The 26,568-nt window shown below is 37.5% G+C and overlaps 1 protein-coding gene across 1 annotated transcript in view; it reads right to left on the reverse strand.

Annotated features, from left to right (window-relative positions):
• The window catches only part of LOC122732285 (mucin-2-like), a 101,957-nt gene that overhangs the window by 16,566 nt on the left and 58,823 nt on the right, over positions 1-26,568 (reverse strand). The window contains exon 5 of the mRNA XM_043972360.1: positions 3-3,630. Within this exon, the coding sequence (XP_043828295.1) occupies positions 3-3,630 (3,628 nt within the window). The remainder of the gene's footprint in view (positions 1-2; positions 3,631-26,568) is intronic.

The following is a 26,568-nucleotide window of genomic DNA, read 5'->3' on the forward strand; positions in this document are numbered from 1 at the left end:
ACCCTTACTAACAGCATGTATAGTGGACGAAGTAGCCAGAGTTGTAGGAGTAGTAGATGAGGTGGAGGCAGAGGTAGTCCTTGCTGATGTAGCAACAGTGGCTGCTGTGGTGCTAGTGTGAGCAGGTCTTGTGGTAGAGGCAGCAGATGTGGCAACAATTGGTGCTGGAGTAATGTCAGTTAGGGTGGATGAAACTCTCGTGGTAGGAGCAACAGATACAGTGGTAGTAGTAGATGGGATCGTAGGTTTGCTGCTTGTGGTGGTGGACACAGTAGAAGCAGGACTTTTAGTTGTGGTGGTGGATTTTACAGAGGGAGTGGTGCTAGTGGTTTTCATGACAGTGGTAGGTGTGGTTGTAGTGGTTGTTGATTTTGTGGTAGTGGATTTTGTGGTAGATTTGGTGACCTGAGAAGGTTTGGTGGTGATGTTGGTTTTCTTGGAGGTAGAAGATATGGAAGTAGTGGGTTTGGATTTAGTGGTAGTAGATTTGATAGTAGTTGAACTGATGATTTTAGCAGGTTTGGTAGTAGTTGTAATGGGTATTTTTTGGCTAGTATATTTGGTACCAGTGGTGCTATTGGATTTAATTATAGTGGTAGACTTGCTGGTTGTGGTACTGGATGCTGTAGAAGTAAACCTTTTAGTTGTGGTAGATTTTACAGAGGTACTTGTTTTGGATGTAGGTTTTTTGGTGCTAGTGGTTTTCATGACAGTGGTAGGTGTGGTTGTAGTGGTAGTGGATTTTGTGGTAGTGGATTTTGTGGTAGTGGATTTTGTGGTAGATTTGGTGACCTGAGAAGGTTTGGTGGTGATGTTGGTTTTCTTTGAGGTAGAAGATATGGAAGTCGTGGGTTTGGGTTTAGTGGGAGTAGCTTTGATAGTAGTTGAACTGGTGATATTCGCAGGTTTGAGGGTAGCAGTAATGGGTTTTTTATGGGTAGTATATTTGGTGGTAGTGGTGGTAGTAGGTTTAATAATGATGGTAGAGCTGATGGTTGTGGGTTCTTGGGTAGTTGTGGTGGTTTGTTTGGTGGTATCAGTATAAGGTTTGGTTGTTGGCTTAGGCTTATGGTGCACATTTGGATTTGGTTCACAATGGTGTTGGCCAGGTCCTTTTTTGGGAGGCTTTTGTGAACCAGGTCTGTGTTTGGGTCTTCTTTTGGGTGATGGTTTCTTTGGAATAGGCCTACGTCCAGGGGCTGTTTTGGGCCTAGGTTTTCGTGTAACAGGCTTCTTTCTGATGACTCTTCTGGGCCTTGGTTTTCGTGTAACAGGCTTCTTTCTGACGACTCTTTTGGGCCTTGGTTTTCGTGTAACAGGCTTCTTTCTGATGACTCTTCTGGGTCGAGGTTTTTGTATAACAGGCTTCTTTCTGACGACTCTTTTGGGCCTTGGTTTTTGTGTAACAGGCTTCTTTCTGACGACTCTTTTGGGCCTTGGTTTTTGTGTAACAGGCTTCTTTCTGACGACTCTTTTGGGCCTTGGTTTTTGTGTAACAGGCTTCTTTCTGACGACTCTTTTGGGCCTTGGTTTTTGTGTAACAGGCTTCTTTCTGGTGACTGTTCTGGGTTGAGGGTTTCGTGTAATAGGCTTCTTTCTGATGACTCTTTTGGGTTTAGGTTTTTGTGTAACAGGCTTCTTTCTGACGACTCTTTTGGGTCTAGGTTTTTGTGTAACAGGCTTCTTTCTGGTGACTGTTCTGGGTTGAGGGTTTCGTGAAACAGGCTTCTTTCTGATGACTCTTTTGGGTTTAGGTTTTTGTGTAACAGGCTTCTTTCTGACGACTCTTTTGGGTCTAGGTTTTTGTGTAACTGGCTTCTTTCTGGTGACTGTTCTGGGTTGAGGGTTTCGTGAAACAGGCTTCTTTCTGGGAGTTGATTTGGGCTTAATATTTTGTGGAACAGACTTCTTTGTGGTGACTTTTGTGGTCTGAGGTTTTTTTGAAACAGGCTTCTTTCTGGTTGCTGTTTTGGGTCGAGGGTTTCGTGTAACAATCTTCTTTCTGGGGGCTGATTTGGGCTTAGGATTTTGTGGAACAGACTTCTTTGTAGTGACTTTTGTGGTCTGAGGTTTTTTTGAAACAGGCTTCGTTCTAGGGGTTGATTTGGGCTTAGGATTTTGTGGACCAGACTTCTTTGTGGTGGCTTTTGTGGTCTGAGAATTTCGTGAAACGGGCTTCTTTCTGGGGGCTGATTTGGGCTTAGGATTTTGTGGAACAGGCTTCTTTGTGGTTGCTTTTGTGGTCTGAGAATTTTGTGAAACGGGCTTCTTTCTGGGGACTGATTTGGGCTTAGGATTTTGTGGAACAGACTTCTTTGTGGTGGCTTTTGTGGTCTGAGAATTTCGTGAAACGGGCTTCTTTCTGGGGGCTGATTTGGGCTTAGGATTTTGTGGAGCTGACTTCTTTGTGGTGGCTTTTGTGGTCTGAGGATTTTGTGAAACAGGCTTCTTTCTGGGGGCTGATTTGGGCTTAGGATTTTGTGGAACAGACTTCTTTGTGGTAGCTTTTGTGGTCTGAGAATTTTGTGAAACGGGCTTCTTTCTGGGGACTGATTTGGGCTTAGGATTTTGTGGAACAGACTTCTTTGTGGTGGCTTTTGTGGTCTGAGAATTTCGTGAAACGGGCTTCTTTCTGGGGGCTGATTTGGGCTTAGGATTTTGTGGAGCAGACTTCTTTGTGGTGGCTTTTGTGGTCTGAGGATTTTGTGAAACAGGCTTCTTTCTGGGGGCTGATTTGGGCTTAGGATTTTGTGGAACAGACTTTTTTGTGGTGGCTTTTGTGGTCTGAGAATTTCGTGAAACGGGCTTCTTTTTGGGGGCTGATTTGGGCTTAGGATTTTGTGGAACAGACTTCTTTGTGGTGGCTTTTGTGGTCTGAGAATTTTGTGAAACAGGCTTCTTTCTGGGGGCTGATTTGGGCTTAGGATTTTGTGGAACAGACTTCTTTGTGGTGGCTTTTGTGGTCTGAGAATTTTGTGAAACAGGCTTCTTTCTGGGGGCTGATTTGGGCTTAGGATTTTGTGGAACAGACTTCTTTGTGGTGGCTTTTGTGGTCTGAGAATTTTGTGAAACAGGCTTCTTTCTGGGGGCTGATTTGGGCTGAGGATTTTGTTGAAGAGTTCTCTCTTGTGCTACTGTTTTTCTTGGAGGTTTTTGTAGAGTCGACCCTCCTTTTGGGTCTGTTTTGGTTTGGGCTTTTGGTGGGACACGTCTTTTTTGTTTTGCTGGTTTGCTTCTCTGTTTTTGTTGTCTTGACTGGTTTTTTTGCTGACTCTGTTTTTGTGCAATCCCCTGAGCTTTTGACTGTCTATTTTGATTTTTAAGTGGAACTGAATGAAATTGAGTGGAGCTATACCTTTTTGGAGTAGATAAATTGGAAGGAGACAAGGACTTGCTAGATGTTTGTTTTATAGGGGAATTTTGCTGTGATTGTTTTTGGCCAGGCTTTTGAACATGTCGTGACTGATTAACCCTTTTCTTATCAAGTGATTTTGATGGACTATTTCTTTGTTGAAATGCAGAATTTGGATGAACTGCTGTAGCAGAAGATGAACTAGGAGACAATGACTGAGGTGAATATGCCCTTGGCCTCTTCTTTGACTCAGCCTGTCTCTGCTGTGTCCTACTTAACTGCAGAAATAAATATGTAGAGAAAGACACATGTAGAGTTAAACATTTTTAAAATCAGATTTTAGAGTTAGCAGTGAATAGAGAGCCAGGTCTGGAATCAGGAAGACTCATCTTCCTGGGTTCAAATCTGCCCTCAGCCACTTATTAGCTGTGTGACCTGGGCAAATCACTTAACTCTGTTTGCCTCAGTTTCCTCATCTGTAAAATAAGCTGGAGAAGGAAATGGAAATCCCCAAATTAGGGTCATGAAGAGTTGGACATGACTCAACAACAACAGCAATGACTATCATGATGACTATCAACTGTCAGGGCTAAAGGTTTTTTTTTTTTAATCTAAAAATAAGAGGGCAGGACTAATCTTTTAGATCTTTTAAAAAATATATTTATTTATTTAGGGTTTTTTTTTTTTTTTAGTGAGGCAATTGGGGTTAAGTGACTTGCCCAGGGTCACACAGCTAGTAAGTGTTAAGTGTCTGAGGCCGGATTTGAACTCAGGTACTCCTGACTCCAGAGCTGGTGCTCTATCCACTGTGCCACCTACCTGCCCCAATATTTTAGATCTTAAATAAGGAAATGGTATTTCCTAATTTGCCCTGTTTCCTAGTTCATTTCATTTCTCTTGGGTTAGGGAAATTTATGTGCTGTTTTATTTTTCTAAAACACTTATAACCTGATAAAGTCTGTGCATGTGAAGACAGGGGTCTTCTACCTTTTCTTTTGCCTCATCTCTTTCTCCTTTCCTTTACCTCTCCCCCTAACTTTCAGTGATGTACTAGAAAGGGGTTATGCCACTGTGATGTTGGGGAAATTTTGTACTTTATTTTAGCTATATCTTTGAAACAAATTTCTCTGTATAAAAACTAATCAGATGTTTAAATGGTTAAATGGAAAAGGGCTACTGGTTATGACCCCCTGAAATGTGGGAACAGACAGCTGGTGGGGGTTCAAGTAGATGGAAGATGTAAAATTCTCCATCTTATTCAAATTAAAATGTATGAGGCCTGAGCCAGAGGGAATGGAGCCAGAATCAACCATTTTATTGGGGGTATCAAATACTGTCCAAAAATAGTTTAAGTATCTTCTGTAAGGAGTTTGAACAGATTGCAAGTTTCAACAGTCATTTGCATGACATTTTTAACTATGGTGGCTAAGGAAGGATCAAGGGAACTTATGTTCAGTGACAATCAAATTTGTTATCATAGGAAGAAACTTGGAAAGAAATCTTCTTTTTTTTTTTTTTGCAGGACAGTGATGGTTAAGTGACTTTCCCAGAGTCACATAGCTAGTAAGTGTCAAGGGTTTGAGGACAGATCTGAACTCAGGTCCTCCTGAATCCAGGGTGGGTGCTTTATCCACTGTGCCATTTAGCTTCCCCCCAAAAGGAATCTTGAGGGTAGAAATTAATTGGCATGTTTGCAGATTTGAGGAAAAGTCAGCAGCTATGATGGTCAAAGGTAACTTTAGCTGTGATTTTTCTCACAATTGACATTTTAAATAGTTATTGATGTCTTTTAATGGTTTTCTAGTAACATTGATGTTCATTAAATCATAGGACACTATTTATCATCTATCTAGAATATGCTCATAGATATATAAATATAGATATAAATTTATTTTATACATTTTGGTATATACCCTTTGTTGGGGCAAAAAGATTATTAAAGCTCAAAAATGCACCAGGCCTTTTGGGATATCCTGTATAAATAACAAACTGACAGAAAAAAAATCAACCCATAAAGGACCCCCCCCAAAGAAAAAAATACCCAGAACCAGATCAATTTATAAGTGAATTCTATCAATACTAAAAAACCACAATTATAATTTATCATAAATTATAAAAAATATGGGAAGATGAAATTCTATTAAATTTCTTCCATGAGACAAATATGGTCCTAATAACTAAACCAAAGAGAGATAAAGCAAAAGAGAAAATGGTGTATTAGTATCTTTAATGAATATCAAAGCAAATTATTGAACAAATACTAGCAAAGAGACTATAGCAAAACAAATGAAAAAGATTATACACTAACGTCAGGATGGATTGATACCAGCAATTCAGGGCTGGTTCAATATTTTAAAAAAATTTAACCATAATAGATAATATTATTTAACAAAACAATGAAGTCACATGGGTATAACAATAGATGCAGAAAAAGACTTTCACATAATACAATGCTCATTTATGTTTAAAAAGATAGGAATTGGGGCAGCTAGGTGGCGCAGTGGATAGAGCACTGGCCCTGGAGTCAGGAGTACCTGAGTTCAAATCCGGCCTCAGACACTTAAGACTTACTAGCTGTGTGACCCTGGGCAAGTCACTTAACCCCAATTGCCTCATTAAAAAAAAAAAGATAGGCATTAAAAATAAATAGACGATTCCATAATATTATAAATAGTATCTATATAGTATATAGATACTCTAAATAGTATCTATATAAAGCCAAAAGTTAGCATTATCTGTAATGGAGAAATAGCAGAGACTTTTCCAGTAAGATCACGCACTGGTAAAGCAATATTGATGATTGTTAGAATTGTTATTTGAGGACCTGGAAAACATTGTGCATGATGACAGCAATATTGTTTAATAAAGAACTGTGAATAACTTAACTCTTCACAGAAATACAATGACCTCTGCAACTTTTACCTCATGAACTTTCATCTAAGAAACTGCAGAGGCTGAGTGGGGGAAGATTGAAAGACCCTTTGCTGTTTCTGAAAGTCAGGTCTAGTAGTGCTGAGCAGACATAATCCCTGGCTATGGCTATGGGTGAAGAAGAAGAAGCATAAAACCAGTGAGTGCAGTACCACAAGGAACAAGAACATTTTCAGGACAGCATGGTTGGAGTCCTAGCTGTGGCTTGGAAGAGGAGAGGAGTCCCTCAGGTTGAGCATCCCTTCAGAATTTAGAAAACAACAGTAAGGAGGATCAGAAGCCTAGGATAACATTACCTACAACTAGGGATTAAAACTTGATGATGATAAGCTGCTAAAAAGAAAAAAAAACAATAAAAATGAGTAATCAAAGGAAAAAGAACTTGACCATAGATACCTACTTTGGTTTTAAAAAAAGATCTGGGTTCATATTCAGAGGAAGATAGTGAGGTAAAAGAAGCCACTCTTACCCCCAAAGAATAACATCAAATGGTCACAAACCCAAAAAGAACTTAATTTTTTTCTAACTTTTGTTTTTTAAAAACTTATTTATTTTAATTATTTTTTCCAATTACATATAAATTTTTTTTTGAGTTCCAGATTTTTCTCCCACCCTCCATTCTCTCAACCCTCCTGAGGACAGCAAGCAATTTGTTATAAGTTATACATTACAATCTTGTTAAACATATTTCCACATTAGTCATGTTGTAAGAGAAGAATCAGAACAAAAGGAAAAAATGCAAGAAAGAATAAATAAGAACAATAACAAAAAAGTAACAACAAAAGCAAAAATAGTATGCCTCAATTTGCATTCAGACTACATAGATCTTTTTTCTAAATGTGAAGAGTATCCACAAAGGACTTTCAGAAGAATTTAAAAAGGAATTAAAATGTCAAATAAAAGCAATCCAAGAAGATTATGAAAAGAAAGTTTACCAATTGGAAAAAAGATATAAAATCTTAAGAAAGAAAATAACTCCTTAAAAACTAGAATTGGACAAGTGGAATCAAATGACATTATAAGATACCAAGAAATAATAAAACTAGAAAAAATAGAAGAGAATCTGAAACATCTCATTAGAAAAAAGAACTGATCTGGATAACAGATCGAATAGAGACAATATAAGAATTGTTGGACTACCTGCAAGTTATGTTAAAAAAGAATCTGGATACAATATTATAAGAAATTATTAAGGAAAATTGCTCTAAAGTTATAGAACCAAAAGGTAAAATAGACATAGAAAAAAATCTACTGTTTACCACCAGAAAGAGATTCCAGGAAGAAAACTTTTTGGAATATCTTGCCAAATTTCAAAATCCCCAGGTTAAATAGAACATATAAGCAACAAGAAAAAAAGCCAGTTTAAATACTGTAGGAAAACAATCAGTACTTCATAACACCTACCAACTTCCACACTAAAAGACTCTAAGTCTTGGAACTTTATATTTCAAAGGGAAAAGGATTTTGGGTTGAATCCAAGAATAACTTACCCAGCAAAGTTGAGTATATTTCTTTCTTTCTCTTTCTTTCTTTCTTTCTTTCTTTCTTTCTTTCTTTCTTTCTTACACAGTGGATAGAACACCAGCCCTGGAGTCAGTAGTACCTGAGTTCAAATCTGGCCTCAGACACCTAACACACACTTACTAGCTGTGTGACCCTGGGCAAGTCACTTACCCCAATTGCCTCACTAAAAAACCAAACCAAACCAAAACAAAACAAAAAACCTGTTATCATTGCTAGTGTAGTTTGAAGAAAGGTAGGAGCCAAGTTGTATAGAACAATGATTCTAAAAAATGAAATTGGTTGAGAAAAGGTAAAAAGGAGCAATAATCTCTTAAAAACAGGGCATGAAATAAAGAACTAGTACAGAGGAAATAAGTGGGGGTGAGGATGAGGAGAGAAGATAAGGGAGGGACTTTTAGAGGGGTGAGGAAAATGAGGAATAAGAAGGTAAGGGGAGAAGATAAGGAAACAGGAATAGGATAAAAAGAGGCTGAGGAGGAAAATAGTGAGTAAAAATAAGATGGAGGGAAATTTGCAAATAGCATAATAACTTTGAATATGAATGGGATGAATTCATCCATAAAATGGGAATGGGTAGCAGTATGGATTAAAAATTAGAAACCAACAATGTTGTTTACAAGAAACACATTTAAGAGTGAGAAATGTAAAGAGAGTTAAAAAGAAGGGTTGGATTTATTATGCTTCAGTTGATGCCAAAAAAACCCATAACAACCCAAGGATAAAAATTATGATCTCAGACAAAGTCTGACTAAAATAGATTTGATTTGAAAGAGATAAATTGGGTAACTTCATTTTAATAAAATGTACCATGGACACTGAATCACCATCAATATTGAACTTATATGCACCAAATACTATAGCATTTAAATTTTTTAAAGAAAAGTTAAATGGTGGAGAAAGATAGTAGTACTATAATAGTAGGAAACTTAATTGTACCCTCTCAGAACTAGATAAATCAACCCCAAAAATAAGTAAGGAAGAAATAAAGGAAATGAACAGAATTTTAGATAAACTAGATATGATAGATATCTGGAGAGAATTGTATAGAAATAGAAAGGAATGTATCTTTTTCTCAGTGGTTTATAGTATATTTAAAAAGATTGATCATATAGTAATGCATACTTTTTTTTTTTTTGGCAGGGCAAATGGGTTAAGTGACTTGCCCAGGGTCACAAAGCTAGTAAGTCTTAAATGTCTGAGGCCAGATTTGAACTCATGTCCTCCAAACTCCAGGCTGGTGCTCTATGCACTGTGTCACCTAGCTGCCCCTAGTGCATAAATTTTTTGTAGTGAAAAGCAGAAATATTAAAAGTATCCTTTTCTGATCATAATGCAATGAAATTATATTTAATATGGGACCAAGGAAACATAGATTAAAACTAAAACAACCTAATCTTAAAAAATGAGTGGGTTAAAGTACAAATCATAGAAACAATCAATAATTTCATTAAAGAGAATGACAAAAATGAGACAACATATCAAAACCTATGGGATACAGCAAAAACACTGATTAGGGGAATATTTATATCTCTAAATGCTTACATCAATAAAATAGAGAAAGAGCAGATGAATGAATTGGGTATGCAATTAAAAAAACAAAAAGAATGCATTATAAATCCCCAATTAAACACTAAATTAAAAATCCTCAGAATTAAAGGTGAGATTTATAAAATTTGGATTAAAAATCCATAGAATTAATAAAGAAAACTAGGAATTGGCTTTATGAAAAAATATATAAACAATTGTTTAATTTGATTTAAAGAGAGAAGAAAACCAAATCACTTATATAAAAAATGAAAAGGATGAATATACTACTGATGAAGATGAAATTAAAGGAATCATAAGGCATTATTTTGCCCAATTATATGCCAATAAATTTTGCAATATAAGTGAAATGGAAGAATATTTACAAATATATAAATGGCCTAGATTAGCAGAAGAAAAAATAGAATATCTAAATATATCTATTTTAGAAAAAGAAATTCAACAGTCCATAAATTAGCTTCATAAGAGGAAAGCACCAGAATCAGATAGATTTACAAGTGAATTCTATAAAACATTTAAAGATCTACTAATTTCAATATTAAATAAATTGTTTGGAATACTAGGTAAAGAAGGGATCCTATAAAATTCCTTTTATGAAACAAAAATGATGCTGATACCTAAACCAGGAAGAGTAAAAACAGAAAAAATTATATACCAGTTTATTAATGAATGTAAGTCTAAAAATCCTAAATAAAATCCTAGCTAAAATATTAAAACAAAATATTACAAGCATTATGCATTATGATACTGGAATTTATATCAGGAATGTAGGTATCTCTCTCTCTCTGTGTCTGTGCATGTCTATATGTCTATATGATATTGTATATATGATAATATACATATAAATGATTATATCAATATATGCAGAAAAAGCTTTTTATAAAGTCCAACACTCATATTTATGAAAAATACTTGAGGGGCAGCTAGGTGGCACAGTGGATAAAGCACCAGCCCTGGAATCAGGAGGACTTGAGTTCAAATTTGGCCTCAGACATCTGACACTTACTAGCTGTGTGACCCTGGGCAAGTCACTTAACCCTCATTGCCCTACCCTCCCCCCAAAAGAATATAAATACTTGAAAGTATTGTTACAAATGGACTTCTCCTTAAATTGATTAAAAACAAAAAGACATTTACCTAAAACCATCAGCAAGCATTATTGGTAATGGGGATAATCTAGAAGAAGCCTTTCCAGTAAGATGTGGTGTGAAACAAGGATGCTTACTGTCATCAATATTACTCATTATTGTGTAGGAAATCCTTGCAATAGCAATAAGAGAAGGAAAAGAAATAGAAGGAATCAGAATAGGGAATGAAGTAATTAGATGATCTCATGCAGATCATATGATGATATACTTGGTAGATCTCAAAGGCTCAACTAAAATTTTGGAACAATAATTTTGGCTAGTTGAAATAATAAAAATTTTTAGCAAAGTAACAGGATATAAAGTAAATCAACATAAATCATTAGCATTCTTATGTCACAAACAAAACTCTAAAAAAAGATAGTAAAAAAATGCCCTGCCTAAAATACTTCTACACAGTATAAAATAACTGGGAGTATGCTTGACAAAACAAACCCAGGAACTATATAAACAAAATTGTTTAAAAAAAATTTTATACAAACAAAATCAGATTTAAATAACTGGAGAAATATTAATTATTCATGGTAGGCAGGGTCAGTGTAATAAAAATGACAATTTTACCCAAACTAATTTATATATTCAATATCATCCAAATTAAATTAACAAAAATTTTTTTCTGAATTAGAAAAAAATAATAAAATTCATTTGGAAAAACAAAAAGTTAGGAATATCAAAGGAAACAATGAAAAAAGTATAAAGGAAGGAGAATTAACAGTATCAGATCTTAAACTATATTCTAAGGCATTAATTATCAAAACTATCTAGTACTGGCTAAGTAAATCAATGGGATAGAGTAGGCATACAATTTACGGCTGCAAATAAACATAGTAACCTTGTATTTGACAAGTGTAAAGACAAGATTTTACGACAAGAATTCATTATTTGGTAAGAATGGGGAAAACTGAAAAGCAGTATGTCAGAAACTGGGTATAGACCAATCTCTTATGTCATTTACCAAAATAAGGACAAAATATATACATGATCTAGATATAGAGATTTTACAAGAACATTAGGATACATAACATAGTATTTATCAGACTTAAGGATAGGTGAACAATTTATGAATAAGCAAGAGAGCTGTTAAGTTTAAAATGGATAATTTTGATTATATTAAATTAAATTTTTTTATAAAAATAAAACAAATGTATCTAAGATCAGAAGGAAAGCAAAAAATTGGGGAAATTTTTTTCTAGACAGTTTTTTAGATAAAGGTCTCATATTTCAAATATATAAAGAACTTTGTCAAATCTATAAAATTATTACTTTGGAGACAGTTGAAAGATGAGGTCAGAAGCTATACTGTAGAAAGTTAAGAAGGGATTGTGAGGAGAGGAAGGGGAGGCATCAATGGTAGAAAGACTTCTGTGTTTTTTTTTTTTTAGTGAGGCAATTGGGGTTAAGTGACTTGCCCAGGGTCACACAGCTAGTAAGTGTTAAGTGTCTGAGGCCGGATTTGAACTCAGGTCCTCCTGACTTCAGGGCCTGTGCTCTATCCACTGAGCCACCTAGCTGCCCCAGATAGCCTTCTTAAGGAGTTCAGCTACCATGTAGTGTTACTGTGCTGCAGATTGTTATATCACATTAGTTGTCTTCATATTTATTACCTGTCCATGATGCTGTGCTGTCTTTGATAAATTATGCTTTTAGGCAGCTAAGTGGTGAAGTGGGTGAAGTGGTGGACCTGAGTTCTAATTCTGCCTTAGACATTAGCTGCTTGATCCTGGGCAAATCACTTAACTTGTCTACCTCAGTTTCCTCAACTGTAAATGGAAATAATGATGGCACCTACTTAACAGAGGGATTGTGAGAACCAGATGAGATAACATGTAAAGTGCTTTGCAAAAGTGCTAAATATAAATGCTAGATATTGTTAATTTTTCTTATGTCACTTGCATCAATGGTATAGAATCAGAAGAAAAATGTGCCTCCTATGGAGACTTTCAAAATAAAGTATATTATTGACCATATGTGTAAAGATAACTCTGTAATTTTCTGTCAGGGAGTTCTCCAGTTTTCAATTTGCTGATATTTCTCACCAATGAATTGGTTCTCAAAGCGTGATCATGTCTGCTAGGTTTTTTAATGTGAATTTTTTTGTTTTATTTTTTCCAATTGCATATAAAACAATTTTAAATACTCTTTAAAATTTGTTGAGTTTCAAATTCTCTCCTTCCCTTCCTCCCCACCCCTTTTTTGAGAAGGCAAGCCATTTGATATCATTGGTGTTTGGTTGGTTGGTTTTTGTCTTTTGTACTCAAAAAGGATCAATGTGATATCACTATGTTAGGGTCAATGTATAATGCATCTGGCTGTGGCTCATTAGACCACAGTCTCAGGTCAGGCATAAGTAATCCATATGAACATTTGGAATGGAGACATCTAAATTTGTGCATCTCACATTTCTTTTCTTTTTATCTACTGCAATTCAGCTTTGGTCATCGAACACACCTTTCATGCAGGCATGCCATGCTGGGTGGTCCTGTGCCAATGTCTCCCAGGTCTTACAATCTATTCCAAAGTTCTTCAGTATGACCTTGAGAGTATCCTCGCATTGCTCCTTCTGACCTCCATGTGAACTCTTGCCTTGTGCAAATTCTCCATAAAATAGTCAAATGTACATTTGACATTCAAACAATGTGGCAGTCCATTGGATGCTTGGCTCAAAATTCACCTCAGTGTCTGGGATCTTATTTTGCCTGGTGATCTTTTGAATCTTCCTAAGACAATCCAAATAGAGGCAATTAAATTTGCTTGTATGGTGCTGGTATACTGTCCAGGTTTCACAGGCATAAAACAATGGGTCATCTCAGCAGCTCTATAAACCTTCAGTTTAGCAGGTGGCCTAATACCTCTTCTCTCCCACACTTTCCTTTGGAACTTCTCAAACAATGAACTAGCTCTGGCAATGCATGTATCAACCTCCTAATTTTTGTGCAGATCCCTGGAAGGTATATTGCCAACATGGATGAATTATCCACAGCATTAACATTTTATCCATTTGCTGTAACTGATGGTTCCATGTATGAATGCTGTGGTACTGGCTGGTGGAGGGCTTCTGTCTTCTTGTTGTTTGTTAATTGTAAGGCCAAAATGAGTGCAAGTAGTAGAGAATCAATTTATACTCTGTTGCATCTTAGCCTCAAAGGCTGTATTGAGTGCATGACCATCTGCAAACAAAACGTTACATACTAACACTCCCTCCACTTTAGTTTTGCCTTGTATCCATTTTGAATAAATAATTTACCATCAGAGTGGTAGCTGATTTTGGTGCTGTTTTCATCCTCATTGAAGGCGTCTGACAACATCACTACACTAATCATGCTATATAGCATGACTAGCGTAGTGAGGTGTTTGGTGTGGTTGTACATGTATAACCTATATCAGATTGCTTGCTGTCCTGGGCAGGGGGGAGGGAGGGGAGGGAGAGAGAAGAATTTGAAGCTGGAAATCTTATAGAAGTGGGTGTTGAGGGCTATTTATAGATGTAACTGGAAAGTAATAAATTATTTATATGAAAAAAAGGTAAAAAACAAACACCCATCATGCTAAAAAAGCATGGGAGCAAACATTTACTCCATTGGTGACTGGGAAAGTGTGAGAGCATTGACCATTAACCAGAACTCACTGAGAGTATGTCATCATGAAACTGATGTACAATACAGACGAACTTCTTGGGGCAACCAAATTTTGCCATTTTCTTCCACAAGTCCTCATGACTGACAGTATCAAAGGCCTGGGTCATATCAATGAATGTTGTGTACAGACCTCTATTCTGAACCTGGCATTTCTCCTGGAAATTTGGTCAGCAAACACCATACCAACCATTCTTCAACCCTTTCTGAAGTCACCCTGGCTCTCTGAAAGATGACCATCTTCCAACAGTCAGTTAAGGAGGTCTTTGGCCAGAATCTTGCTGGCAATGTTCTGCTAGGTTTTTCAACAGTGTTGTTGTCATGATACCTTTCTCTGACTAGTTTTATTCAAATATTCATTGAGTTAAAAGAACTACCAGGAAACAAAACTGAGATTTCTTTCTCATTTTCAGCCTATTTAAAACAAGCCATTTAATAATTTCCTTAACAGAACCCCAACCTTTTGATACAGATGAGGACATTTACTGCATGTACTAAGAATGGGATTGGGAACAGGGAGGAAGTGTGGAGCACCAGCTTTCCAGTTAGTTTTAACAATGCAGCTTCATTCTTTGGCTTGAAGTGTTTGGAATTTATGTATATCAGAAGCAAGAATAAGTAAAAAATCTGCACCACTGAGCTGAAAAGAAATGATTCGTGTATTTTTCTAGTCTGAATTTATTTGCTGCCCCTCCTATCATCAGTCTCTGAGTCCAACCATGTTATACATTACTCAAGAAACTCCAATGATTTCTCTGTTATCTTCAGTATCACTTGTAAAATCTTTCATTTGGCATTCAAAACTCTTTACAGCCTGGTCCATTCTTACACTTGCAGTCTTTTTACATGTCACATCCATCCCACCACACCATCTGCTTTCCAGTTATACTGAGCTGCTGGCTGTTCCTCTCACAGAAAATTCCATCACTTGTCTTTGTGCTCTAGCCCTACCCCAGGTCTAGAATTCTCCTCACTTTTTTACTCAGAACTCCTGATCTCCTTCAAAACTCAGAGGAAGCCTCAAGAGGCTTTTTTGGTCCCCAGCTGCAATAGCTACCCCTTCGAAGGTTATTATACATTTACCTAACATATAGCTTGTATATATCTAGTTATTTACTTGTTATCTCCCCTTTAGAATTTAACCTTCTTGAGGGCAGGGACTTACTTTGCCTTTCTTTGCATTCCCACTGCTTAGTAAGTACCTGGAACATGGTAAGCACTTAATAAATGCTTGCTGATCTACTGAGTAACTTCTGTGAATTTTCAAAAGGGTGATTGCAATGAAATCCAGATTTTCCCTAGAAATAGATAGATTGTACAAGCGACAATCCTTTTTGGGCAGATACACAGGATTGAGGAGCTAGATGAGACCACTGCAATCTTCTAGCTTGGGTTCTTGTTTTTGTTCTTGTTCTGCTTGTTTTTCTTGTTCTTGTTCTTGTTCTTCAAGGGTATGGACCACCTGACAGTCTGGTGGAGCTTATGAAATCCTTCTCAAAATTATATTTTTAAATGCATGGAATAAAATATGTGGGCTTACAAAGAGACCAATTTTATTGAAATACATTTGTCAAAACATTAAAAAACAAGGCTATGGCTATAAGGTTAAGAACCCTTGTTCTAGTTTATGTCCCTTCTTTCACTTTCTTTTTGTGTACAAAGAAGAAATTTAAACTCAAGGCAAACATTTTCTCCAGGGCTGTGTGGGTAGTCTGTAGTAGAATCAGGGTTAGAATTTAGGGGCCCTATCACCAAGTCCAGGGTTTCTTCATAGTGTAGCACGAATTACCACTTCAAATAATTTCTACCCAGTTAAATTATAGATATTTAGTAAAAAGCCAATGTAACAGCAGCTTCTATAATGAATTGCTACTTGTTACTTTAAGGTAATTCTAACCAGTTAAATTTTGGATGTTTAATAAAATCCAATGTAACAATGATTTCTATCATGAATAGTCACTTAAAAACAATTCTTGTCAGTTAAATATTAGTTGCTTAATAAATTCCAAAGTAACAATACTTTCTAGATAGAGAACATTGGGTATCCCTTAATTACACAAGTTTTCATGCCTTTCAATTCATTATTTTTCTATCTTTTTTTTTTTTTTTGGCAGGGCAATGGGGGTTAAGTGACTTGCCCAGGATCACGCAGCTAGTAAGTGTCAAATGTCTGAGGCCGGATTTGAACTCAGGTCCTCCTGAATCCAGGGCCAGTGCTTTATCCACTGTGCCACCTAGCTGCCCCATCTATCTTTTTTTAGTATTAGAATGAGTGCCAAGTAACATTTGTAAGGCCAGAAGCTTCCTCCTTCTTTAAATGAAGTATTTAACTTGTTTTAATGTTGGCTAAAGTTGACCTCGAGCTCATGAATCCATTTCACTATTTTATTGTGAAAGAATAATTTTAAATTTTCCTCTTGTACATCAATGCAACTTTTTCTAAAACATTGCCCTTGAAGTCCAACCTTCAAGGCCCACATATAAAGAAAAGACAAAAAAGAAATAATGTCCAAGACTTCCAGTTTTGTTCCAGTTGATGAAAATGTTTCAGTGATCTTCAAAAAGAAAAAAAACCACACACCAAGAAATAGGTTTTTGTACAGACAGTTGCATTGGGCTCTGTCTTCCCTTTGGCTGTGGTGTAGTTTTTTTCGATAGTGTCTGGTTGACTTTCTGTTCTTCATCTCAGCTCATCAGTTGCCTTTGAACCCATATCACTCTTTATGTTTCCTCTATTGTTTTGTGATGGCCCATTGCTGGTGGTCTATGTACTTCAGGGTGAGAGGGGGACCAGGGGCTTCTTCATTCTCAGTGGCTGTGGGAGAGACTGTGATGTAATGGAAGTATAATTGAATCTGTCATCAGGGAACTGAGCCCTGCTATCTGTGTGGCTTTGTGGAAGTCACTCAATTTCTTCATGGAGAAAAATGAAGAGAGTAGATGAACTGATGTCTAAAGTCTAAATCCCATGATTCTATTCCAATAGAGCAAAACCAGGAAGATGGCAAAGGTCATTGCTCTTTGCCTACTGGCCGCTTATGTCATTTGACATCTCCTTGAGCCACTGTGAGCATTTCAATGAAAGTCTAAATTTATGCACCTCTTGTCTTTTATTGAAAATCTTCTGAACCAGCCAAACCTTTTGGAAAGTCCTCCAAAACTTAGGAAGAATAGCAGGTCCCTTTCTTTTATTCCTCTCTATATGTCTTGAACTTGATTCATCATACTCAGAAACCAGTGTATACTCCTTGAAAGTGAAGTGGGGGGCAGCTAGGTGGTGCAGTGGATAAAGCACCAGCCCCGGGTTCAGGAGGACCTGAGTTCAAATCTGGTCTCAGACACTTGACATTTACTAGCTGTGTGATCCTGGGAAAGTCATTTAATGCTCATTGCTCTGTAAAACCAAACCAAACAAAAAAAAAGAAAGTGAAGTGGGGAGCAGCTAGGCGGCACAGTGGATAGAGCACTGGCACTGGAACCAGCGGATAAAGCACCAGCCCTGGATTCAGGAGGGCCTGAGTTCAAATCTGACCTCAGACACTTGACAATTATTAGCTGTATGACCCTAAGCAAGTCACTTAACACCAATTGCCTCAAATGCGTGTGCACATACACACACACACACACACACACACAAAACAACAATAACAAACAAACAAAAAAAGAAAGTGGAGTGGGGTGGATATACTTAGGAAAGTGCAGCAAAGTTACTTGGGCCTTCTTAGAGAACCCATACATTTCCTTGTAAGCAGGAGGATGGAAATGCCATGTTCCACTCCATTTCAAGACCCTTAGGACTACTCCAAACATTAAATGTGAAGAAAATTAAAATTTCAAATATGAAGATCAGTTGCCCTTGGTTAAATGAGAAAGAACAGAGAAAAGAAAGAGATGAGCCAAATCATTCTGAATTCAAGACGCACAACTTTATATAAGCTTAAACTGATTTTGTTTTTACAAAAAAAATCTCAAATGGTAATTTATAAATTTGAATAATAAATGACAGCAGAGTAATTGTGTTTGAAGATGCTTACCGGAAAATAAATGACGAGAGCTAGGAGGCCCAAAGTCAAGTACAGTGGTTTCATCCTTTATCTTGTTGGTCTTCCCTGTAACAAGTAACACAATTTCCTACTGTCAGTTCCAGTAATAAATAGCATGTTTTGGATGAAGTGGCATTTTTTTTTCCAAAGGAAAAATTGACAAAAAGGTTTATCATGAAGGATGACTGAATGATGGTTAAGTGATATAAAGATGCAAGACCTTTGAATGCTTTTAGGGAGGCATGGGGACTTTAATTCCATGTTACTCTCAGAAGCATTTCATGTAGATTTGATGACAGGGTCTTTTCTAGTCCACTTCTAAAAATCAGAAATTTGAAAATTTACCAAGAATAAAGTTGGAAAAGAATATATTTTCATGTTTGTCTCATGTATCGAACACACACACATATAGGGCTTAGTAGGTAGAGATGTGGCTTTAGTGTCAGGAAGACTCAAGACTGAAGTCCTACCACTGGCACTTATTAGCTAGGTGGTCATGGGTAAATCTCTTGCCCTCTCAGTGCCTCAGACAGTGCCTTGAGTCTGTAAATTCCTGAGTTGCTGATGTGCATCATTGGGGGAGATTTCTCCAACCTGTGAAAGTCCAGATCCAGAAACATACAATCCAATATTGTGGAAGTGCTGCTTTATGCATAGTATTAACCATTTAATGATCAAATTCAGGTGCATCTTTCCGGATCGGAGGTTTGGGAACACATGAAGTACAATTTTTGTTGCAGACAGAATAATTCCATTGCAAGGCATCCTATCTAACTACTTTTTCCTTCTTCTAGAAGGAGAGATTTGACTGAATATTAAGGACCCATGCTTTTTTCTTTTCTACCACCAGAGCCTGGTTTAAGGCCTTTCCTCCCCAACTCCTTTCTACTCAGTAGAGGACTCTACCAGACATATTAATACTCCCTCCAACACCACAATCTCCTAACCCTTCCATTTACTCAGTTCCTATAATCTTCTACTCCATCCCACCTCAACGATGCATAGAAATGGTCAGACTCTTGAATTTTTTTTATCACCCACAAATGTACCACTTCCACACTCATAAACTTTGAAATTTCTTTGATCTAATCTCATTTGCTTCTCATTCCACCTCTCCCTATGCCTCGCAATCCCAGACCCTATTCTTCATCCTCTCTAAGACATCCAGTCCATTTGCTCCATCAGATCTGTCCCAGGCCATCACCCTGCACTGGCTACACTCTCCTTACTTCCTTATCTTACCCCCTTGGTCAATCAGTTGATCCCCGCACTGGTCTCTTCTTTTGAGTCCCTTGAATCTTCTTGGTTCTCTTTTCTCAATAGGTTTCCATGACATCACTTTATAAGTCACTTTTTTTTGTTGTTTTGTTTTTAGTGAGGCAATTGGGGTTAAGTGACTTGCCCAGGGTCACACAGCTAGTAAGTGTTAAGTGTCTGAGGCCGGATTTGAACTCAGGTACTCCCAACTCCAGGGCCGGTGCTCTATCCACTGTGCCACCTAGCTGCCCCCTATAAGTCACTTTTGCTGGATTTGCATCTAGATCACACTCACTATCGATGGGTTTCTCACAAGGCTCTGTCATGGCCACTGTACTATTTCACTTCATGATATCCTCAGCTTTCATGCATTTAATGATTTTTGTTGTTCACTTGTTTCAGTCTTATATGATTCTTTGTGTCCCCATTTGGGGTTGTCTTTGCAAAGATACTGGAGTAGTTTGCTATTTCCTTCTCCAGCTCATTTTTTTTCCAGGGCAGTGAGGGTTAAGTGATTTGCCCAGGGTCACACAGCTAGTAAGTGTCAAGTATCTGAGGCCAGATTTGAACTCAGGTCCTCCTGAATCCAGGGCCAGTGCTCTATCTACTGAACAACCTAGCTGCCCCTAGCTGATTTTATTGTTGAGGAAACTGAGGTAAACAGGCTTAAAAGACTTCCCCAGAGTCACAGCTAGTAAGTGACTGAGGCTGGATTTGAGCTCAGGTCTTCCTGACTCCAGGTCTGAAGTTCTACCCACTGAGACACTTATCTACCCCAGATTCAGTTATTTATTTATATTTATTTTAAATTTAAATATTTATTAAATTTCTATTTTTTTGCAGGGTAATGAGGATTATGTGACTTGCCCAAGGTCACACAGCTAGTGACTGTCAAGTGTCTAAGGCCAGATTTGAACTCAGATCCTCCTGAGTCCAGGGCTGGTGCTTTATCCACTGTACCACCTAGCTTCCTCTAGATACAGTTATTATCTTCATGCAAATGATTCTCAAATCTATCTACTTATCTAGCCATAACTAGCATCCTGATCTACAGTCTTGCAATTTCAACTGGATGTCCCACAGGCAACTTAAACTCAAAAATGTTCAAAAATGAACTCATTTTCATCTCTCACAAAATGCTCCCTTGTTCTTAATTTTCCTGTTACTATTAAGGACACCACTATCTTCCCAGTCATATTGGGTTGGCTGCCCAGGTGTTATCTTTAACTCCTTCCTCTTCTTTATCTTCCATCTGCAATCTGTTGTTGCCAAGTCTTGTTCTTCTTATCTTTATAGCATCTCTTTCATATACTCCCTTCTCTTCCCTGACACTACCATCACCTTGCTGCAGCCTTTATCACTTCACTCCTGGACTATTGCAATAGCATTTCAGTTAGCTTCTCTCTTCAAATCTCTTCCTATTTCAGTCTGTCCTCCCTTCAGCTGTCAAATTGATCTTCCTGGGGCAGCTAGGTGGCACAGTGGATAGAGCACTGGCCCTGGAATCAGGAGTACCTGAGTTCAAATCTGGCCTCAGACACTTAACACTTACTAGCTGTGTGACCCTGGACGAGTCACTTAACCCCAATTGCCTCACAAACAACAACAACAACAACAAAAAAACCCCAACCCACCCCCCCCCAAAAAAAACCCAAAAAGCAAATTGATCTTCCTAAAACTCAGGTTTTACCATATCATCTCCTAATTCAATAAACTCCAGTGGCCTCCAGAATCAAACATAAAATTCTTTGTTTAGTGTTCAAAGCCTTGCACAACTTGACCCCCTCCTACCTTTCCAATCTTCTTGCACCTTAATAATGTACACATGTTGTATAATTCATCCAGTGGCACTGACCCTTTTACCCCTTAAATAGTATTTTCTTTTTTCCAATTACATGTGAAGACAATTTTAAACATTCATTTTTTATAAAATTCTGAGTTCCAAATTTTCTTTCTGCCTACCTCCCTCCCCTCCCTCCTCCCTAAGATGGTAACCAATTTGATATAGGTTATATATGTACAATCATGTCAAACATATTTCCATATTAGTCATGTTGACACTGACCTCTCTATCACTTGCACAAGACTATGTACCTGTTCACTAGCTTTGCCCTCATGCCTAGAATTCTTTCCCTTCTTGTCTCTGCTGCCTAACCTCCTTGGCTTCCTTTAAGTTCCTGGTAAAATGACATCTTCTACAAGAATCCTTTCCCATCATCCTTAATTGTAGTGCCTTCACTCTGACATTCTGGCCAATGCATCTTTTGTGTGTCTATCTATGTATATAGACATATATGTGTATAGGCACACACGTATTTACCTACACCTATGTATTTGCTTTGAACATAGTTGTTTGTTGTCTCTCCCATTAGAATATGAGTTCCTTGAGACTAAGGGCTGTCTTTTGTCTTTCTTTGTGTCCCTAGCACTTATCACTGCTCTTGACACATAGTAGGTGGTTAATAAATTCTTGCAGACTGACTGACGAATAAAGCTGCTTTTTCTTGTTTGGATTTGGGTTTCTACAGTGAAGTATAACATGCACACAGAAATCAGAGTTATTGGCAGAAGTGAGAAGCCAACCACTCTTCAGGAAGCTATATTTTAGGATAATGGGAGAATTCCTTTCATTCACTATAATAATGCCCTTTTCTGTCCAAGTGAGCCTCGGAAGGCATTAAGAGATGCCCAGAAAACAAGCCTCCACATCGTACATTAGAATGGAGAATGTTTGTTCGTTAGAAAATCCCTGAATAGCTTATTTCTTACTGGTTCCACTACACATCCCCACCATTCTCTACTTTTTCATCCAAAAAGCACATTGAACCAGGTGGATCTGGGGCAAAGACATCTACTATTAAAAAGCCCATGAAAGTGTAAAGCTCCAGGGAATATTCAGGAGTTTTAAGTGAGAATTCCCAAGTACCTACCCTGGTAGGGGAACCTTCTTCCAAATTCAAGTGTGACTGCCTTTCAGAGTAGTTCCAGTCAGCTTCTGTGTCTTGACATTCTGAAAATGGTAACTGAATACTAAGATAGAAAATGATAGGAAAGAACAAATCTAGGAAGCTGGGCGTCTTATAATCTCCTATTTGATTGCTTCTGGAGATAGGAAAACAATTTGATTGAAGATAATGTCACTCCTGGGTTATTACTCAAACAAAGGAATGATGGTGGCAGTTTGCTAAAGTTGGCAATGATCTTTGAGTTTCAGTTCCTTCCTGAAGAAGACCTTGACTAGATGAAAAAGAATCTCCAAGTTTATATTCCCCAGGGTGCACTGTGGTAGGTGTATTTACCATTTTGTGTTCCTGCTTCACTAAATACCACTAAGACAAACTTTATTTTTGTAGTAGTTCAGTGGTCTTATTAATAAATTGCATCAGGACATCACAAAGTGGAAAAAACCTTACTCCATATTTATCATTTAAAAAAATAAAAATAGTTACACATCTCTCTCTCTCTCTCTCTCTCTCTCTCTCTCTCTCTCTCTCTCTCTCTCTCTCTCTCTCCCTCCCCCCCCTCTCTCTTTCTCTCTCTCCAGGACCAATTTCCCTCATTTAAAAAAATTCTTCTAGAATGGTAAAGTCACCTTGAAATCTCATAAATGATGCCTTTTTCATATTGCTACTTTTTGTGGCTATAGCTAAAATAAATCTATTTTGATTTCAAACAATAGCCTTTGGGACTTAGAATCATCAGAATTTGAACTGGAAGGAACTTTAGAAATCATCAAATCCTATCTGCCCAATGAACACACAGAGGGGAAATAAAGTAAAACAACAACAACACAGGGCAGCTAGATGGCACAGTGGATAGAGCACTGGCCTTGGATTCAGGAGGACCTGAGTTCAAATATGACCTCAGACACTTGACACTTACTAGCTGTGTGACCCTGGGCAAGTCACTTAACCCTCATTGCCCTGAAAAAAACCAACAACAAACCAACAACAACAACAACAACAACAACAACAACAACAACAATACCACTTTTGGATTATATTGACTCTTTATACCAGTAGCATATTTTTGAGAAACTTAGGGAAATACTTGGAGCATAGGATATGACATCATCTTCAAACCATGTTTGATATTGACTATGTTACATACATTTGGGGTCCTTTTTGGTCCCCACAACTTCATATTTTTGTCTCCCCATCTTTCTAGACCAAGCTCAAGTCCTATCTCCTCCATAGGTCTGGAACACATAGTTTAGCTCTTAGTAATATATTTCTATATTCCTTGCTGCTTTTGCTTGCTTTTCTGTTTTTCTCTAACTAGACTCCAAAGTCTTTGAGCATTGGAATGACACCCTACACTTCTCAACTGTGCAAAGACCAATGCTGTGAACCATGACAACTGACTTACTTAATGGAAAACTTTGTACATCTTTAGCTTTCTGTGAAAATATTTCTTGTTTAAAGCCCACTTTATGCCACCATATAAAATTAACAGATCACTTTGTATTTTCTTTAATTCAAGAACATGCATGTGCCTTAATAAAATATTTCTTGGGTGCCTCATTTACATAATCAAGATAATAATACATGTTTTAAATCCATATGCTGCAATTTGTTCAACCATTCCTCAATGCATTGGTACCCACTTTGTTTAACTTGACTTTGCATTTTCTTATTGTCACAAAAATACTGCAAATAATAAGTATGTACCACCTTGGGGTATATGCCAACTATCACAATCTCTGGGTCAAAAAGTAGGAACATTTCAGTGAGATTTCTTGCATAAAACTAAATTTCTTTCTGTTTTTCTTTTGGACACATTCATGGCTCTACCACTTCAGTTGCTTCCTTAGTTTATTCTGTTGTACTGTTTCCCAGGGCAGCTAGGTAGTGCAGTGGATAGAGTGAAGGGCCTGGAGTCAGGAAGATTCATCTCCCTGAGTTCAAATCTGGGTTCAGAAACCAGCTGAGTGACCCTGGGCAAGCCACTTAACCCTGTTTGCCTCCATTCCTCATTTGTCAAATGAGCTGGAGAAGGAAATGGCAAACCACTCCAGTGTCTTTGCCAAGAAAACCCCAAATGGTGTCATGAAGAATTGGACATGACTGATATGACCGAATAACAAATTGCATTTTATTGAGTTGGGCATCCATTGGTTATTGTCAACTTCTCATTGGGTTGACATAGGCCCAATCAGTCACATGGCAGTGACTGATCCCAGGAAACTCTAACTTTGCTTTCCCTAAACAAATGATGCTTCTATTGGGAGTAGAGGAAGCAGAAAGAACCAATGATTTCATTGGTCTTAGTGTCATAGGCTTAAAGTCAGAAGAGACTTTAGGAATCTTACAGAGAAACCCTCTTATTTTAACTTTTCAAATTTTTTTGTATACATCTAAATCTATTAATTTTCAATTCATGCTATATATTTTAGGTGTAGTTGTGGGCTCCTCCATTGGAATGTAAATTCATTATGAATGTGAATCATTTTAGTCTTGTACTTGTATCCTCAGAGCCTAGTACTGTGCCTGGAACACAGTAGGTGCCTAATAAATACTTGTTGATTGATTTCATAGATAAGGAGATGGAAGACAACTGAGACTCTCATTTGGAATTTTTCAAGATTACCCAGGTCATAAACCTAAATGCCAATCTAGCATTATACCTTGTTCTCCTTCCAGGGCATCCTGTTATCTGCTGTGCCCAATGTCCATGACTTCCTCAATATCAGCAACTTATAAATAGTGATAATAGTTACAGTAAGTTACTTTCTAGAGTCCAGTGTATGGCAACATGTAACATCTTACCTAATTCAAATGTATGCATATTATGAATTTTTTAAAGGGAGTGGGGAAGGGATGAGATGGAGAGGAAGAAGATCTGTGAATTCAGTAGGAACTTCTAGTGAAGAAACAGACAAGTACCTAATGAGCATAGTCTTAGAGAGTTGTCTAGGCCACTGAGAGGTTAAGTGACTTCCTGAATGTCACATGCCCAGTCATTATCAGGGGAAGTACTGGAATTTGGATTTTCCAGATTCCACAGCCAGGACTCTTGCCTCTACACCATGCTGCTTCTTAATTGCTTCTTTGTTAATAATATATAATGTTGGTATTCATAAAATCTCAATGTGTGTCACCCTGTGGATCATGGGAAGGTTAGACAAACAGTTTGTATCTGAAAGGACATGCCTCATTTGGGATTTTCAGTCTCTCTCTTTGAAGCTTGCCTCACATTTGGTTGATACAGACATGTAATAAAAGGAACTATAATTTTAATTTTTAAGGTTAAAGTTAAATAGAGGTTATTTGGATTTTGGAATTTTGTATGCTTTGGAATTAATCTTTTTCCATTATGTTTATCATTAATTTCTTAGTCAGGTCCAATAAAACTAATGATTTTTTCTTTTTTTTTTTTTGGTGAGGCAATTGTGGTTAAGCCCAGGGTCACCCAGCTAGTAAGTGTCAAGGGTCTGAGGTCAGATTTGAACTCAGGTTCTCCTGAATCCAGGGCCGGTGCTTTATCCACTGCACCACCTAGCTGCCCCTAAACTAATGATTTTTAAGGTTAAAAACACAGCCCACTATTTATATAAGTTTTCCCTACTCTTTTACCCAAACTCTCTGTGTCAAGGTCATTGCCAGAGAAACCCATGCCAAACACAGAGGCAGAGTTCATCTTGATCATCCTCTTGAAAACTCCATTTGCCCAAGCTTTCAGAGGCAGAGTCAAATCCTCACAGATGCCTTGCTCTCTATCTTCAGTGGTGTAGAAAGGGTGATAAGAAGGATGAACCGAGGCTATGGGTCTTGCATTTTCCTTGGGCTGGAGATCCTGGGACACTGTTTTCAATTGTCATCCTTCTTGCCTACCAGTTGCCTGTGCCTTCTAATACCTCAATGAAGGTTTTAGATGATGCTAATGAATGACTTTCCCTAGTCCCTTTTACAATTTATTTACAATTTATTATATTTTATTATCAAATTAAATTATATTTGTAAAGTGCTTGGCACAGTGTCTGGCATATAAAAGGCACTTAATAAATGTTTATTTCCTCCCTTTTCCTTACTTTTTCCAGTAACAATGATCCATTGATTCCAATCCATTCCCATTTTCTCTCTCCGACTCCACTCCATATTTGTTTGAAGGCTGGTTGAAGACAGAAATGTCCTCAGAGG

The sequence above is a fragment of the Dromiciops gliroides genome, chromosome 6, assembly GCF_019393635.1.
Source record: "Dromiciops gliroides isolate mDroGli1 chromosome 6, mDroGli1.pri, whole genome shotgun sequence".
Taxonomy (NCBI): Eukaryota; Metazoa; Chordata; class Mammalia; order Microbiotheria; family Microbiotheriidae; genus Dromiciops; species Dromiciops gliroides.